At 40.8% G+C, this 18,802-nt stretch overlaps 1 protein-coding gene across 7 annotated transcripts in view; it reads right to left on the reverse strand.

The window, feature by feature from the left end:
- cacna1ba (calcium channel, voltage-dependent, N type, alpha 1B subunit, a) overlaps window positions 1-18,802 on the reverse strand; it is a 101,804-nt gene that overhangs the window by 79,766 nt on the left and 3,236 nt on the right. For all 7 annotated transcript variants that reach the window (XM_029124597.2, XM_029124603.2, XM_029124600.2 and 4 more), the window contains exon 3: window positions 18,017-18,156. In XM_029124597.2, coding sequence (XP_028980430.2) covers window positions 18,017-18,156 — 140 coding nt within the window. The remainder of the gene's footprint in view (window positions 1-18,016; window positions 18,157-18,802) is intronic.

Raw genomic sequence — 18,802 nt, forward strand, 5'->3', positions numbered from 1 at the left:
AAAATATCACACAGTGAACGTAGCTAAATAAGTCTGAATAAAGAATACATATTTTTCAGAAACGTAAAATACAGTAACTCTGTTGGGGACCTGGAAGCACAGTGTGAAATAACGAAGGCGTTTATTATAGTACATTCTGTGCTTGGGGGAGTGTAACGCATTTTGATGCTCACATATGTAAACTCTGCTGGCATGGTGGAGTCTAAAAGTCAAACACATTAGCTTGATTAACAATTAGTCAACTATGTTTGTTTACAAACTGTGTTTGCTAACAGTCATCTCCCCAGAGACGAGTGGGAAGAGGATCACAAGACGTACGAAGAAACACCTTGATGTGGAGAGACAAAGTGAAAAATAAAGCATGTCTGGCGAGGTACGGGTTAGAGAGGAGAAACACACGAGGTGTGGCTGGACTCCGAGGAGAACACAATCATATCAGCCCTGAGAGGATTTGCACTTAACAGTATATATATTTCAATGTGTCAGTGTCTTTTATGACTAGGATTAAGAAACTGGAGCGAAACTACCTATGTACATTGGTTTTGTTCAAACGTCAATAGGGGAAATTTAGGTAGAACTTCTGTAAATAGTGAATTTGCTAAATAGTTGACCCCCACCTCATTACAACACTACGGACCGTTCAGACACTGTACAAGCAATATAAAGTACTCCTTTAAAAAAGCCCATAAACTCCCTGTGAAGTGCTTAAGCAGCAGTTAATGGGTATACCCACTGGACACTGATGCTCCTCAACTCCATCAGCGTCAACATGACCGATTGGTCCATCATCAGTGTCATGGTCAAGAAAGAGGAGGATCCAAAGCGCTCATCAAAACAACCACTGACGGGTGAATCTGATGGATTTGATTTCTTCATAGGAACTAAGCTCTCTGATCACCAAGCATAAGTCAGAAGAGGGCGGAGGGGACATTGTGCAACGCCAGCATATTTCACAATTAATCTAATGTAGAGTTAGAGGGAGGCTTTAGAGAACTGTCACAGTCACTGCATTGTAATTTATTAACTTTCTCCAGCTAATGAATAATACAGTACGTTTTCCCGATGTCTGCCTGGGTGTGTAGCAGGCTCTTACTGAACACACTTCCTGGGTGTGTAGTGAAGTCTTACTGAACACAATTCGTAGGCGTTTGTCCATCGAACTGAAGACTTGCTGAATCGCTAAGGACCTCATGGTGCAATATCTCAAAACATACTGTCTGATACGATATGCATTGCTATTTTTGCCATTCTATATTATACAAGATAATTCATACAACAGAATGGCTCATGAAGAAGAAATGGGAGGTAACGGAATGGCAGAGTAAGATATAAATCCTATTAAAATGCTGTGGGGGCACTAAAAGTGGACCGCACATGCAAGAAAGCCCTAGAAAATGACACAGTTGATGATGTATAATAAACAAGGGTGATTAAAGATTCCTCCCAGTTGATGTAAGGACACTAAGACAGTTAGAATGAACAGTTTAGTTCCATAAATCTTGGATTGCAGCCTAACTTGTAGGCTGCTATTACCAGGTGACATGGATCAGTGTCTGCTACAGAGGCTTTCATTATCGGTGTCCCCCAGGGTTCTGTTCTAGGCCCAACCCTCTTCTCTCAATACATCAAGTCATTAAGCCCTTTAATATCCTTAAAAGTTCTATACAATAATTGTTGTGCAGATGACAATCTACTTTTCTCCTTACCTTCAGACATCCAGCTGGCAACAAACTTTTCTGAGAGCATAAACCTTATTTTGCTGGCCCCTCCCTCGTTAAATGTTTAGATACATACGTAAGACTCACTCCACAAACCCCAGAACATAAATGCTTAATTCAGCGCACATGGTAGACTTAATTTCCGGCAAGTTTGCATAACAACTCATACAACATGCATTACAACTCTATTATTTGTACTGAAGGAGATGCTCAGTGACTCGGTAATTACACAGCGTGGATCCCAGCTGAGCACTTCAGAGATATCCACCATCCACAGCACATACCCAGCAAAAAAAAGATCGCCCAAGGCCTCCTGACGTTATTGGGACGTCCAAACGACACTTTCTTCTTTTTTTTTTTTGGGGGGGGGGGGGGGGGGGGCAGACAACTCCCACACACAAACACACAGCCCATCTCGGATGTTTTCCTCCCCCAGCAGTATAGGAGTAGAAGTAGCTGACATAGGTCTTTCTTGCCCTAATATTAGATTAGAACAACACATCCCTCAGACAGGGGTATCATCTTGCATATACCCTAACCTGGAAGCCCCATTCTAATGCAGGTGAGGTGGAAGAGAGACAATTATGAATGGAGGATAAGCCGGCCGGGGAGCGACTGTCATACTGACCAGTCAGCAGACGGATGGCCGCACTATTGACCTAAAGGAAACATTTTCCCAGATTTGCAATAGGGATCCCATACAGTACTTTAATGTCCTATCATTAAGGTCGGCAAGATTGCGATTGGGACTAAATAATGGTTGAGAGACCTGGAAAACATTCCCCAGGAAAGCAGCAGGTAGGTAGCAGCCTGTCGTGTGGAATCAGCCCTGGCGAAATGAAGAATGACAAAAATCAAAAAAGCGGGAGCTCCTGCTTTATTTATATGACTACGTCAATGCCCCTGAGGGGTACGAGTCTGGCCTGGCTGCTGGAGAAAACACTGTTAAGGAGAGAGAGAACACCACCTGATGGATTGCTGGGGTCTGCAAAAAGAAAAACCGGATTCTTCCTGAAATGTGCAACAATTCTGTAAGAACAAGTGACTGAACATACAACGCTATACTATAGATGTATTCAAAAAGAAAATCTGTTTTATATTCATCAGGAAATATTGATGGCTGGTCCAACTTTAAGACCACTGCTGAGATTTGAATTCTATTTCAAATCCTTTAATGCAATCATGGTTTCTTCATAATAAAGTAATCAGACAAAATGTAAATGTCTAGCCTGTCGCAAAAGTGCAGTTTTGTTTGGAAAGAAAATAGCTGATGATGTTCCACAAAGAACTGCATGGTTGTGTGTAATTCAGTTGGTAGAGCATGGTGTTTACAAAGCCAGGGTTGTGTAGTTCAGTTGGTAGAGCATGGTGTTTACAAAGCCAGGGTTGTGTAGTTCAGTTGGTAGAGCATGGTGTTTACAAAGCCAGGGTTGGGAGTTCATTTCCTGGAGGGCCAGCACAGTAAATAACCTGTGAACCCAATACTGCATGTCAAAAGTTTTATTTTGGAATAAAATAAAATGGAATAAAATGGAAACAGTTAATGGAATAGATGCAAAAAAAGGTTAACGGAACTCCACACAAACCATGTCAACACATGGGGGCCAGATGCCACAGTAGAAAACGTACGAATGTCCTCATTGACGCCTAGCAAAACTAGCCAACGTGTACTCTTATTTCTATGCTTTTTCACACTTCGTTGACTTTTGTTGAATTTCAGTATGGTGCTCCTATAAATGTTAACCCCAATGTATATTCCATTCCAACATACTCTCCATTATGCTAAAAGCGGCTTTTACATCACCCATCGGTTTCTTTCTGCTACTAACTTATACAAAGGGCAGTTAGCAGACACCTTTGTCAACCTGAAAAGGACAATTTATAAATAGTGAAAACAACTACACATAAAAGTTTGACCAAATACAGAGTCATTATTCATCGCCTATCGTTTTCCACCATGGGGAAACGCCATCAGCGTTCTATTCACTGCACCTGTTGGAAGTGATGATGTCCCAATAGGACCATTCGTTTTAAAAAGTTGTAATAAAGTTTAATAATCTAGAATCTAGTCCAGTTCACAATTTAAAGTTGGAATGCTGTTTCCACCTTCATTAAAGTGTAGGATAAGCAGTGTTCCAAATAATAATATGTCATAGAAATTCAAAGATTTCAATTGCGGCTGCTTTGCAGGCCTCCCCACTACAAATAAGGGAGACCGAGAGGGAGAGGAAGAGAACAGAAAGAGGGAGGGAGAGAAAGGGCTCTCGCGGCTATAGCATTGTGGATTAGCACAGGAAAGAAAAGCCACACTGGAGACGACTGGAGGCGTCACCATAGAAACAAAGGAGGCTCCACCAACTGATCTCATTAGTCTATAGCAGGCAGGAGACAGGGGTTCTGAGAGCAACGGAACGAGAGGAAACAGTGAAAGGAGGAAGGAAACAAAGAGAAAGGGAGTGTGTTTGTTGGCCTCACTGGTTTCAGCTCTCTGTTATACACTTTTATCACTGCAGCGTTTCTAAAAGAAACAAAATGTGCGTGTAAGGCTAGAGGAGAGCAGTGTAAACAAGCTATGTGCAGCTGACACTGTAAACACACAGGTTCTGTCCGTGTACAGAAGCCGCTGAGCTCCAATGACTGATTCCTGGTGCCAATAAGTAGTTTACTCCATGGATGACAGTCAAACACAATGTTCCCATACTATTCCCCGAAAAATCAGGAAATTATTTCTATTGATAATGCATGTCGTAACCCTGATAATTCTACGCGCCCTGTCCCCAAACTCTGAATCAGATCAAGGGCTGAATTGTAGACTATCATAAGACTCCCATAGGCTTGTCTCCATAGCAACCAATAATTTGCTAAAACGAGTGTTGGGACCATGTATGAGCTCAGATCGGAGTGATGAAGTACATATATAATTTATTAACCACGTTCACATGGTTATGAACATTAGAAAACATCTAGTTGGACTAGCATCCCATTAAAGTAAATCGGTCAAACGTTGTTACAGTAGTAGCGGATAGGAAGTCTCTCTCTCATTCGGCTGTTTATGTTTTTTTTCAATTAGGGAACGTTGTTATGAGGCTTGGCTCGGTGATCATCTGATGTGCCTCGGAACACAAAGCAGAAGCCTACCGATGTGACTAGGCAGGTCCGATAAAGAGAAGAGTCAATGTAAGTTACAGATTAGAATGTATACAAGACGTAGGACACAATTTGACACACCAGCCTCAAGTCAACCAATACAATCAGAAGGCAGAGCCCGGGGTTTCATGTAGGGAGCACTGGACCGAGAATACACTCCTCCAATCACAACATTCTTCAATAGGAAATGTACCATCATCGAAACATTTGTTTTGGGTACTGTATGCTGTCCATCAAATGGTGGTCCCGCATAGTTCAATAAGTGATGGCTTATCAGCCAATCATGCTTTGGCTGATTAGATATATTGTTTGTACAGTGGTTCAGTTGTCAGATGTGACTGTACCTATGTCACCACCACAGAACTAAGATAGGCTAGTCCTCATTGTTGAGCTAGAAAGTTGAAATGTAATGAATTACCTGCAATTTTGTAATGAAAGGACAAAAGAAAGAAAATGGTTATGGCATTATTTCCATACTTCAGAAATTAAAGGAGTTAACAAATGAAGTGTTAGCCAAATGAGGTGAAAATATAAGACCATCAGTCAACTCCGGGCAAAGCACAACAATTTCTTTCATGGTTCAGATTACATTATCATACAGCTGTGTAAATCAGTAACTTATCACAAGCATAACAAGCAGGGCCCCTATTGGTCCAAAGGGTAAAATAAAATAGTTATTGTGCCCTATGCAGAAGGTGCCCTATGCAGAAGTTGACCTATGTAGAAGGTGCCCTATGTTGAATTTTCCATTCAAAATATCCGATAATAACCCTTACATATCATCCTTTAACTTTAAAAAACAGTCTCTTAGAGAGTGTCAGGACTGACACTATCCCCACTGCCATGTTTGCAAGTAAAACCGAAGGTCGGGATGTTCGTAGGCTTCTACTTCCATGAAGGTGTGTGAGGTGAAGACCAATGAAATGCTTTGTTTGGGTTAATGTAGGCCTACACCAAGCGCTCCAGAAACGGAAATATACGGAAGCAACGCAAGCATCAAACAAAGCACGGAGGAAAAACAAGGGTGAATTTGGCCTTTATTAGATGGCAAGAGTTGAAGTTCGTATGATGCAGAGTTGGCTACTTTTCTACTTGACAAGTTAGGTTACATTAGACACCTAAATTAGCTAGTTGGTTATATTGATGAAATGAAAAAATATATTTGAGGTAGGAAATAATTTGATTATTTTATTTGTATGAGCACAGATGCATTTTGGGAAGGTTTCTCCAGTCGAGACAATAAGCTAACACTAGTTAACGAAGTTACGTGTCCGACCAGACACTCCTTGATTCCATTTGTTGCTGGAAAATAGTGTTACAACCTGGTGTTCTCTGCAAAAGATAAAGAAAAACTAGCATGCATTATGGGTTGTTTGACCAAACCTAAGTGGATCGGAAGAAGCAATTGCATTGCTCGGAAGTGCTCGGAAGAAGCAATTGCATCGCTGTTTAGCTAGATTTAGCCTTGTGCAAACTGGTCAAAACGCATATATGATTGGTCCAGCTATCGCTAGCTAGCACAATTAGGGTTTAATGTTCGCAAGCTAGCTATCATAGAGCCTTTGAAATATGTCAATGCATCTAACGCAGTAAATGGCCCAGATGACGTTTTGATTGGTTTTGCTGTTTACGTTGTTTATTCTGTGTTACGTAGTTATGGAAAGGACTCATCTAATTCGACCCCATCCTAAACGAATGTGTTCACTGCTCCAGCAATGACGGTTGCAAGTTACACTGATTCTGACCTGTAAGTATGCTCTTAGTTATGATAGTGTCAGATCCTAATGGAGTTATAGAACCAACAATCAACTCATTTCCAATAGATGGCGTAAACTTGCATAGGGCACCTTTAGGTTTTGAGCAAGAGACGAGCAGTTTTGTAAAGGTTCACACACACATCAAAGCCTAATCGCATGGTGGTAAACATTCTCAAATGGTTCAGGCCATCAGAAGGTCCAGGGGTTTCAGCAGTTATTCTACAGTATGAGCTTCAGAGGTTGCTGGTTGTCTGTTTTACCTCATAATTGCACCCACCCAGGAGTCCCAGGTTTAGTCAGTGGAAATGGCTACAATGTCAAGAGATGAGGGGCCTAGACTATTGGTTCACTATTGTTTCATTCAGGAAGCTCCATTTACACAGGCAACTCATTTCTGATCCACCAATTGGTCTTTGAGACAAAAAAGAAATTCCCAAGTCCAGTCCGGAGTAGCCTGTAACTTGTGTCACTACAGCAATGTGATGAAAGTTAACATGCAACTCGGGCAAACTATCTGTAAAATGGACGGAGCACTTTCATTAGCAGAGTTCAGACGGTGGGGCCATAGTCAGGATTTCTGTAATGGATATCAGTTTAACATACTGACAGCCCAGTTCATTAAACCAGCAGTCATTACAACCTGGATGTTGTCAAACAAACACATCCTTTAACAGTTAATCATGGTGTCCATAGAGAAAGTAGCATCTTCTGAACATACTGTACATTGTCAAATTGACTGGTTATGTTCTATCAAGGCTCTTTTGCAGCCTTGAGATACAAGCTGGCTTTCCCATCAGGTCATCTGTTAGTCTCTCTCCAGACGTGACCATAACAGATACAAGCTGGCTTTCCCAGCAGGTCATCTGTTAGTCTCTCTCCAGACGTGACCATAACAGATACAAGCTGGCTTTCCCAGCATGTCATCTGTTAGTCTCTCTCCAGACATGACTATAACAGGAGGCCTGTGGAGCTACACCACTGCCAGTCTGAGAAAGAAAGCTCATGGAACTCCCTGATGACACATACTGAGGATGGACACTGCTTGCTTGGCCGCACGCGCACACACACACACACACACACACACACACACACACACACACACAGAGGTTCATATAACTCCTTGACGACAACAAGCCTCTAGATCAATCACCTTCCACAGAGAGGAGAGCCAGCCAGGCAGAGACAGACACCCCTGTCCCCCAGACATCGATCCACCATCCTTGTCTGAGTGAGAGTTCAGGAGCCCCTCCATACCGCACCAACCTCTCTGATTTAACTTCTTCCATTTCCTGTGACATTTGTGAAAGTGTCCAAGAACAGCTACGCAGCTTATTCTTCTCCAGTGACCAGTGATTCTTGTTGGATAATGAAAAGAGAATCTAGAAATGCTCCAGACCCTAAGTGTCCCAGCTCCTAATGCAAACCTAATATACTTCTCATTGGTTAGGTGGTTACTGATATAACTGTCAATTGGTTCAGTTGTTACTGATTAGGCTCCTCATTGGGTAGGTAGTTACTGATAAGACATCTCATTGGTTAGATAGTTAGTGGTTAGACTCCTCATTGGTTAGGTGGTTACTGAGGTGTTTCTGTCAAACATTGAAAAAACAAAACAGAAATGTGAAACGTAGTGGATGCAACCCAGGCAAAGTCAACAATAAATTGGTTTATTTTCCAACCCAACAGCTTTAATGTATCATGACATCCTGCTGGAATCAACGCCCTTCCTAGTACAAGGCAGGAAGAGGGCGAGGCGTGGGTACGGAGGAGAGACACCACCTCCTGCCATCTAGCCCATAAAACACCCTGTACAGACAGGCAGGCAGACAGATACACAGACATACAGACACACAAAGAGCAAATGGGCCCAGTAATAGAAAACAAATCTAAAAATCTCAGGCAACCAATCCAAAACAACAGACCAAGCAATATATGAGTGTTCCCTGTCATCTATATGTTCAGCATTGCCCCTGCTGATTCAGCAGGACAAATCCCAGACTGAGCTATACAGCTATGTCTGTCTCTGAAAAAAAGCTTGTATCAGAGCTTGTTTGAGACGCACATACAATACGCAGACACACACACACACACTTCTGTTTTTGAATTCTTGTACCTAGAAAAAGGTATCCCAAAATCCCTAACCCTAAGCCAGAAGTCCATGTTCCCTATCCCAAACTGTCTTTGTGGGGAAATCTGGTTCCGACAAGTACACAAACATGGATCACACACACACACACACATCCCGAATCTAAAGAAAGTATACTGAAAAGTATTCATTTGGATCCACTAAAGCAGTACTTCAGTACACTAAATACGATTCAAATATAATTTAAACACTATTTACATAATAATAAGTCCACCTAAATGTGTTAAAATTGACACATTACTTCATAATGTTAGGACCCATTTTGAACTTGGAAGTTCCTAAGTTGTCTCCCAAGAATGAACTCTATGGACAATGCACATGAACTGTAAATGCAAATGAATAATGAAAGACAGAGAAAAGTATGTATTAGTCATGATCAACAGGTCTGTAAAGTTGATAGACATGGGCCTCAGAGAATGTGTTGTTTGGTTGAATGAAATGGGGACAAATAACAAGGTGCCAGCCTTGTATCAGGGATGTTCTGGTTTGTACAAGTAAGATTGCTTTTTGGTCTCTGTAACAATGATTAGGGGAGTAATGGCGTGTGTAGAATGATTAGATACCATTGATATACTTGGCTGTGACTGTTTTTCATTTGTCTGTTGTTTAACATTATAGGGCAGACCTGTCCTTGAAAACCATGTGCTTTCACTTTCAGCTCACTGTTGTGTATTTCAAATATTGTGTATCTCAATGTACTTGATAATACTTTAGTATAACACATGATTGGAAATAGTATTTTAGTACACTTAACAATATATTTTAAATATTTTTATATTTGAAGAGTGTTAATAAAAAATACTAATTATTTCTATTTTAATTTTTACTATTTAAATAGTACTTAAATATTACTTAATGTACTAAAGTACAACGCAGGTGTTTCCAAAATAAAATCTATATGAAAAAAATATCCTATCTTCTCTAACTCCTGACCCTAAACTGGATGAGGACATGGCCTAGTTAGAGCTTCTGACCAGTAAGTGACAGTTTGCTACATCAAATCCCAGAGCCAGTAATTTGAAAAAGTTGATTTTTGAAAGTTGCTTCTATATAGTTCTTGCCAATTAAATGTTTTCTAAATGTTGCTTTACCCATGTGCGTTCTAGCTCAGGCTCCGTGCTGAGAAGAAATGTCTGTGGACTAACATTTAGCAGGAGCAAGGAGTTTGGCCAGCCAGGAAACCACTAGAGCACTGAATGACTAATATGCACAAAACCTGCTATGTAGCGTTTATGGCAGGGGTGGGCAAACGAAGGCCCACAGGCCAGACTAATTCCATCTAGTCCGCGGTGGGTAATGAAATAGTTTTGAGGGGAAGTAAAACAGAACTCACCAGCCCATTCTTATACTTCTGAATCTGAATTTAAATTATTTAGACATTATAATTGACCTACTATAGACATGTTTTAATTATTGCCATTTTCTGGACTGCAAATCATTTATGATTAACAAATTACAAAACAAATGTGTCCCTCCATTTCATTTTGAAATCCTGATGTGGCCCTTGAGCCAAAAGGTTTGCCCTCCACTGGTCTACGGACAACAGACGCTTAAGGCAAACCTTTTCAGATTAGTACCAAAACTAAATGGTCACTATATAAACATACACACAGGGCATGGTCTGCCACATAAATGCATGTAAATAACACGTTACACATGTTGCAAATGCAATAGGACTCAACAGGTGTCAAATCATTCATATCAAGCACATGGTGCCATTATAACAGGTATCAGTTTATACTTGATCCATTTAGAATCACCTAATCAAGCAGGAAGTCAATCACAGGCTTTCTCTCTGCATTTGCTCAGAAAACTTGCCCAGGACTTTGACTATAATTTCATTAACTTGGGCGTACATCTTGTCATAGATCTCCAGCATTTTAGAAAATGACAATGAGTGGTCCAGGGGGCTGTCGGTCATCTGTTGGGAAGACAATACTGTTGCCATATGACACTATGCCATAGTTAAGACATAACCCTCCTCAGCTATCGACGCAGGAGATGCTTCGTTTCCATGTCGACAACACTGCTCATAAGTCTTCATCACAGTATTCACTTTTGAGGATCACACTGGTCACTTTGCCCTGCGTCAGAATGATTCTTATAGATCAAGACTCAGTTCATTGCTATTCCAAAGTAGCTGCAGTTAAACTTTATCATTATTCAAGTCATAGAAGATCAGACTAGGTAGAAATATCCATCACTGACAACTTGATCAGTAGAAGAGTGACAAGACAAGAAAAGTGCTGATAATCTTTATTTGAGACCTCCATGAATGTATATTTAAAGGAGAATCTAAATCCAGTCCGGTACTGAGAAGAGAATGTGACAGCAGCAATGGAATATTTCATATACCAAAATGAGGATTAAATCACCCTGACAATGAAACAGCTTCCTTAACCTTTCTTATTTCTCCAGAGCAAGAGCCTAGAAGATTTAGAAGAGTAGAAGATCATGTAAATGATGTGTATGAATAATCCACTCCAGGGGTTACCTGAAAAAGAGACGCCAATCTCTGTCACTTAAATAATGGATGAACAAGATGAATACATACAAATCACTATTCCTTCCCTCACATTCTCCCCATGGGGAATTGTTCCCACCTACAGTACAGCAACCATACCATTTATGTCTTCTGTAATGTACCACCTAGGTCGACCGCGCCACGGGACAGTGTGAGATCACACCAACTAATTCCAAATACAGAAGCCCAGGGGGGGATGTTTTACGGTTGACGTGGGTGAGTAATGGCGTGTTTCCTGAAATAACACCCATTTTAATAAACGACACCTAACGGCTATGCATGAAACACGGCCGCGTGCCAGTCAGGAACTCAACCGGGTCCTTTGCCGCTACGCTGCACACTGTGTTAGCCGTCAGGATGGATGGTAATGCCTAATCATCACACCTTCACACTGAGCTGAGGGGAGGACAAGAGCAACATGGCTTTGGGAATGGTGGGCCAGAATCGGAGGGGTTTGGACATAAAAACCTTTGTAAGATTTGCTGAGCCGCTCAGTCATCAATTGCAGTACCTAAGGTTTTAATTGCTTGAGCCGAGATGACATACCAAACTGTAGCAATTCAATTCCAAGTACTACATTTCTTTAGGGGTTTCTGATATAACTTGACAAGATATATTGTTTTAATATTGAACGGTTTATAGAACATCCAGGCTGAACCTTTTCACAGTGGATCAAATGCACACTCCGACCGACTGGGCTAATTCATCCACACGGTGAAACACCATTAATTATTCAGCTGTTTGTTCCATACTGCTGTTGCTTCGGGGAGTGGCTGGCTGATTACGACACACTGCAATCCCAAAGGTCACTTGATGAATATTTGGCCTGTGCGCTGCATTAGCCCTAACCACAAAACCTTGCCCAATCGCCTGTCCCCGTCTCCTCTCACTTCTAACATGCTATGCCGGCATAAGCCCCACCTCAGTGCTGCCACTTACTAGATTCTCAGTACCTGTATCACATACGCATCGGTCCTGGAGGAGGGGAGCGTGGAGACAGAGAGTGGCTCTCTCCTGATGTCTACGTGGCATTTACACAGCAAACACGTCTGTAGTGTTTATCACCTAGCAATATCCCTGCAAGGTCCTGACTGCGCAGAGCAAGAATCTCTTCATTCACCGTCAAAACACAACTTAAAAAGCATGAACCCATCTCAACCGACCAATAACGAGCTACACACGAGCGTCTGAGTACACTTCAGAATCTGGTACAAAGAGAAACAAGGAAAGGCCCTCTTCAGAAAAAAAAAAGGAGCATCCACCGAGAAGCATACTGAGCACATTAGTAGGGAATCAGTCAGAGAATATCTCCTGGCTTGGGTTGCAAAGCTTCTGCTAACTTATCAAAGAAATTGGTCGATGGGCAAGTCATTTTAGTAATTAACAGGTGAATTATGGTCATCTGTGGTAATAATAACCTGTGGTAATTATTCATACATAGCAGCATTCATTCGGTATATCTACATCAACATTATTCATTAGTTTATTTGTTAGAAATAGCTATTCGTCAAAAGGCTCCATGAAAAGAAATATATATTTCACTTTGCACCTCGTCCAAGCAACTGTATTTCACAACTGCCAACAACTTAGTAAAATACAAGGAAAGACTGTCATTAATAAAGTATACAACAATGTTGTATTTTTACCACAATATTTCAGTTTTGTCTTAGAGATATTACAGACACCTGTGATAACCTGTTCCCAAGAAGGACACCAAATGCCCTACATGAAGTCCTAAGTGTGTGATAAGTTACAAACAATCAGGTAGTTTACCATTCACCTTAGTTTCCAGTAATATACCTTCTCTTTCAAACCTTAATCCAGGGAAGCAGTCACCAATATATGGGAAACGTGAGAATTACATTTGAGGAATTTCAAGTTGAGGGCATCAAAAATAAACAGGGAAGCATAAGACCTAACATAAAAGTTTGATTTTAAAATGACTCTAAAAATGTTCTACAACATCCAAGTGTTTATAATTTATTAAAACTGCAGCCATGATAAAGCTGTTCAAAAAGCTTTCCAACAAATCCCAACAGTGCATCACATTTTACTGAGATTCATTTAATCCAACGTCTTCAACCATACGTACACCACTATTAATGAAGGTCCTGTGAGAATGCAAAAGCAACATATACACTCAATATACTTCCAAAGGTCTCGGAACAGACCAGAATACTGCAACCAGGAGATTGGGTCAGGAAGTGCAACCGCTGCAAAAAAATATATTCATTTTGTCTGGAAAGTAGAACAACCACAATTTAAGCAAAAACTAAAAAGTAAATGGAGCAATGCCAAAATGGCTGTCCTCATTTAAACAATTTCCTCTGGAATGAGGAAGATTAGGTTTATAAAACCTTATTGTGAAACAACAGAGCCCAGCAACCATATTTATATCCTGTCATACAGGTGTGACAACGGTTTTCACTATGAGTAATATCTTGCTCCTGTTGTTCATTGGAGCTCTAAAACAGCTTGGTGTAGCTAATTGTTTCGACTAAGGTGATCCTATTTATCAAAGTGCAGCTATCACTACTCTTCATCCTTCTCATGTGGTCTACCATTGCCCCATTGGTTTTGGTACAGAAGACAGTTCTGATACTTCTCACTGTATTCTGTATCAAAAGGTTGGCTGTGTATTGAATCATTTCTCTTTATTGGTTTACAGTCACATAAGCTTCTGAATTAGCAAACCATATGCTGAGTTTCCTTATGTGGTTCACAGGGTTTCCACTGAGTTTTAGTTTTAAAGCACTGCAGTGATGGAACAAATTACAAAATACTACTACATCTTGTAGTTCTCAAAACTACAATTTCATATGTGCATTGGGATTCTATAGAGTCTTTTTCTGGGGGGTTGTGATGTGCTTTACTATATTGTAACATTTTATTGAGCTTTGATCTTGTAGTGTTCTATTTATGATGTGTTATTATGCAGGGCTCATTTGGAAGAGACTTGGGTCTCAAATGGCTATCTGCCTAAATAAAGGTTAAATAAAAAATACATATATTTATTGACCGGGAGAATACTGGTCAAACAAGCGGAGTTGCAACATCAACAAAATTCTACAATCGAACTAACACCAGCACTAATCCCCCACACAGTGCAGCTGGGCTTGGGGCACTCTGCTTCAATGCTTCAACAAAAAGAGAGTGAGATGTAGAAAATAAAAGGGAGAGAAACATTGGAAGAGAGGAGATAAACCCGACCACAGAGGAGAGAAAGTCAGATGGAGGGGGGATTCTGCTGCTTTGTGGATTCACAAAGCCATAAAGAAGAGTATTGAAGTGAATCTATTCACTTGTGAACGTTTGGTTCAATACACTATTGATCTGGGTGTGAGTAGAGGGAGGCTTATATGTGCTCTTATTAGCAAATCCAAATGTCTAATTGGAACATGTTAACCCTTTAACTGGCACACCAAGGAGAGAAATATTTTTCAGAAAAAACATACAGTATGAAACCAGCCTCAGCACTGGCTGTAAATGAATCACAACTAAAAATTATACGGACATTTCAACACAGTACTGAACCTGGAAATATTTATTTTTGTCCTTCCTCTACATATTTGACAACATGGATATTTGAACTAAATTCCAACTAAATGTGTTGATTTAAAAAAGCAGGCAAAAAATAAACGTTGAAACCATTTATCCAATTAACATAAATAGAAATGCAATATTCTTATGCGGTTAATACTCCACTACCTTTATCATCACAAACAACGTGGGAGGGTCCAGCCTTCCATGAAGATTAGAAACTTGGTCTGGTTTGGTCTTAACCATATGGGTGTGGTCACACATCATGCCAAGATCAACAGACCTATCCAAGGCGCTCAGAAGAAAGATGATTGATTTACATGAGTTTAAGAGGGGTTACAATTCCATGCAATCTACATAGGACAGGTCATCCCACCAAATTCAGCCCAATAGCTGACCAAGAGGTGCTCATAGAAGTCTCTAAGGATCCCAGGGTGACATCAAGTGATCTACAGGCCACTCTTGCAACAATCAATGTCAAAAGAGACTGCACAATATTGGCCCACATAGGAGGTCAGTTAGTAGAAGCCTCTGTTAACAAAAATCATTATCAAGACAAGACTAATGCAATGTGCTCTGGATGGATGAGTCAAAAGATGGAGTAGTTTGGCCACAATGCCAGATGCCATGTTTGGCACAAACCCTGCCTTTGAACAGAACAACCTCATGCAAACTGTCAAGTGTGGAGGTGATGGCATTATGATGTGGGGCTGCTTTGCTCCTCAGGGCCTAGCAGAACAACTAACCATAATTTAGTCAACTATGTATTCCATATTGTACCAGAAGAATGGCCATCTGTCAAAAAGCTAAAGCTAAACCAAACATGGGTCTTGCAAGAGGACAATCATCCAGAAAACACAAGCAAAGCTACAACAGAATTGCTCAAAAAGAAATGGAGGGTTATGGAATGGCAGAGTCAACACCCAGATCTCAATCCTATCAAAATGCTGTGGGGGGACGTTGAATCGTGCCGTGCATGCAAGAAAGGCTTCAAATATGACACAGGTGAAGAAGTACTCTAAAGAAGACGGGGCAAATTTCCTCCTACTCGATGACATAAGAGAACAATAGACAGTTACAAAAAAATTGTACATTAGGTTACTTCAGCAAAGAAGGGGAAAACACCAACTACTGAAGATAGTGGTGCACTTATATTTCCACATAATGAAATTGTATTTTAGTGATTTCTTTATGAAAAATATATTACAAAATGTGTCAATTGTGACATAAGGTCACTAACATTGGTCAATAATACTGAAGCAAAGATTATATCCATGTCTCCAAATATGGAAAAAACTGACTTTCTGGGGGGCATACTTACATTCTCACAAGACCTTAATACCTGCTTCCATCCCGTATCTCTCTGGGATTGGTAAGAATGAGTTTGATTAATTACAAGTAAGTAAATGGTAAATACTAAGGTGTTTTGCGGGGAACATCCTGTATTTAGCGGTAGGGATAGAAGGCTTGTGTTGCTGTCCATGCAGCAGTGATCCATTAGTCAGAGACTGACAACATGGGGTCTATCACTGATAACAGGGCCAGGCTGCTCATGTAATGCTCTCATCCACTACCCAGCCCTTCAATTATGGTTATCATGTCAGGCTGCTCTGCCCCAATTTAATCTGCCCCGCCTCCTTCCTCCCCAAACAGTCCTATCCACACGTAGCAGCAGTGAACGTGGGAGGGCTCAGCGCAGAATGATGTCCTGTGTGTTCACTTCAGTGATGGTGACAGGTCCAAGCAGAAGCTGTGACAAGCTGTCAATAACCTTTGCATCTCTCTCAACAGCACGCCGCATTGACAGACACAGCACAATATTATTGTCTTTATAATGCTCTCTCAAATGCATTACTTTGTATGGGGGTTGCACTGAATCAAAACCAATTCCGGGACTTGGGCTTCACTGCCACAGGCTGTTTCCTCTATGTCCTTCCAGCAGTAAGAAAGGGTTTCACGTAGGGACTTTTACTTCCAGCAGGTGAAGTAGGGCTTCCAGAGAATCTGTTTATTACAATGAGGTGTAGCAGCTGACATAAGCCCCAATAGATGGGCCAAATAAATCTGAGCCATTAGGTGCAACAAACCAGGACGCTCCCTAGAGATACTAGCAACTACCCCGGGATTCTCAGCCTATCAGCATCCGCATCATTCCTCCTCCTCCACTCCTTCCCCCATGATGCCTCAGTGAGACCTACACCAGTTACCTCACGCTATTCCACCACCAGCTGTGACACTCCTATTGTTACATGCAGATACCAGCTCTTACTGGAGGAGTGGTTCATACAAGAAGTCTATGAACAAGGTTTAAACATGATACAAAATTTGGTTGTTTTCCAAGTTTCCTGTTACTGGTACTAGCATTTTTTTGCACAAAATCATGTGCATAATAATGAAAGGTTAGGAAACCACTATTTCTTTAATCTCTTCTCAGTGGTCTTAGGTACTGGTCCCTGGATCAGTTTATCACGTCTATTAAAACTGCAGTACAGTGTTCACTAAAATAGTAGATCCATCATAAAACCCAGAAATCCTAGAGGTAAACTGTGAAACATGGTACTTTTTCACATCTCAGCATTCCTTTATTCCATCAGATATTATTGATTTGTTAAAAAAAAATTATTTGTTTAGTTTAGGCTTACCCCACCTCAGTGTTCCGATAACAGTGTAAATCTCATCTGGACAGGGTGACGTTTGTCAACATAATTTCATCAATTCACTATACCAAAAAATGATAGGTGAAGATACTGACATCTTGCCCCTATAGATATTACTGAGGTGGTGTTAGCCTACACGAAACACAGACCTTATTTGAAGGGTATCAAAAAAATACTTCAAAATATGAAATCTGGAATAATGCAACGAACCGTTCATCAAGTTTCGCCACTAGGTGTTGTGAGAATAATTATGTATTATAAATACTATTTCAGTCAATAGGCAATCATACAGTCATAACAGAAGAGGATGATCTATTCAATCAAGTCATATATAATTTATGTTTCCAGTGATCCAGCATTCAAAATGTAACATAAAACACTCTTGCACACATGAACAAACAGACAAACGGCCCGCACACACACACACACACACACACATTAAGCTTCCTCATGAATCCACTGAGCATCAGGTCTGTCAGTTTGACGCAGCGTAAACGTTTAGTGTGAGCCATTAGCTCAGTACTCACCCTGTTAGCACCACCACAAAGTCCATTACATTCCAGCCATTCCGGAGATAGGAGCCTTTGTGAAACGCAAAGCCAAGCGCGATGATCTTAATGCCAGCTTCAAAACAAAATATTGCAATAAAATAGGGCTCTGTGTCATCCTGTTAAGAAAAGAGAGGGTGAGACTGTAAGCAACCATTGACATCAATCATCATTAGTTTGTGAATGTTTTTAAATGTGTTATTTTAATCATTCGGGAAATGTGAGTTCCAAAGCAATTAGATGGTATCATGATGGAGTGAGTCACGGCAATATGTCAGATTGGACACTTAGCCCATCTGGGGAGTGGCTCAATTAAGGGAACTTTAGCCCAACCGGGGAGTGGCTCAATTAGGGGATGTAGCCATGAGGCACTTTGCATAACAGGAGTGATACTTCATTCCTAGAACAACCAGTGTGAATAACCCAACTAAGCAACAGAGTTCAACAGGGAGCCTACAGTGTCTGTAAGCAGGGGGATTAAAGGACCGCACTGTGTGATACCGCTCAGAAAACACAGCTACCTACATGGGAATCATGCCCTCCCTCCCTCCTCATTAGCAGCTAACTGGTTGTATAACTGAAATCTATACTAGTACTGAATGTAGATAGATAGCATCCCTGTGTGACAATATATGACTGATTGTCTTTCACTTGGATAGAGGTGTTTGGGTAAACAATAATCAAATAAATGTCATTTTATACTGCAGGGGTAAGCAATTACATTCAGCAGAGTGACAAATTTTGTCGGAGTGGATAGCCAGGAGG

Source organism: Esox lucius, chromosome 13 (genome assembly GCF_011004845.1).
Source record: "Esox lucius isolate fEsoLuc1 chromosome 13, fEsoLuc1.pri, whole genome shotgun sequence".
NCBI lineage: Eukaryota > Metazoa > Chordata > Actinopteri > Esociformes > Esocidae > Esox > Esox lucius.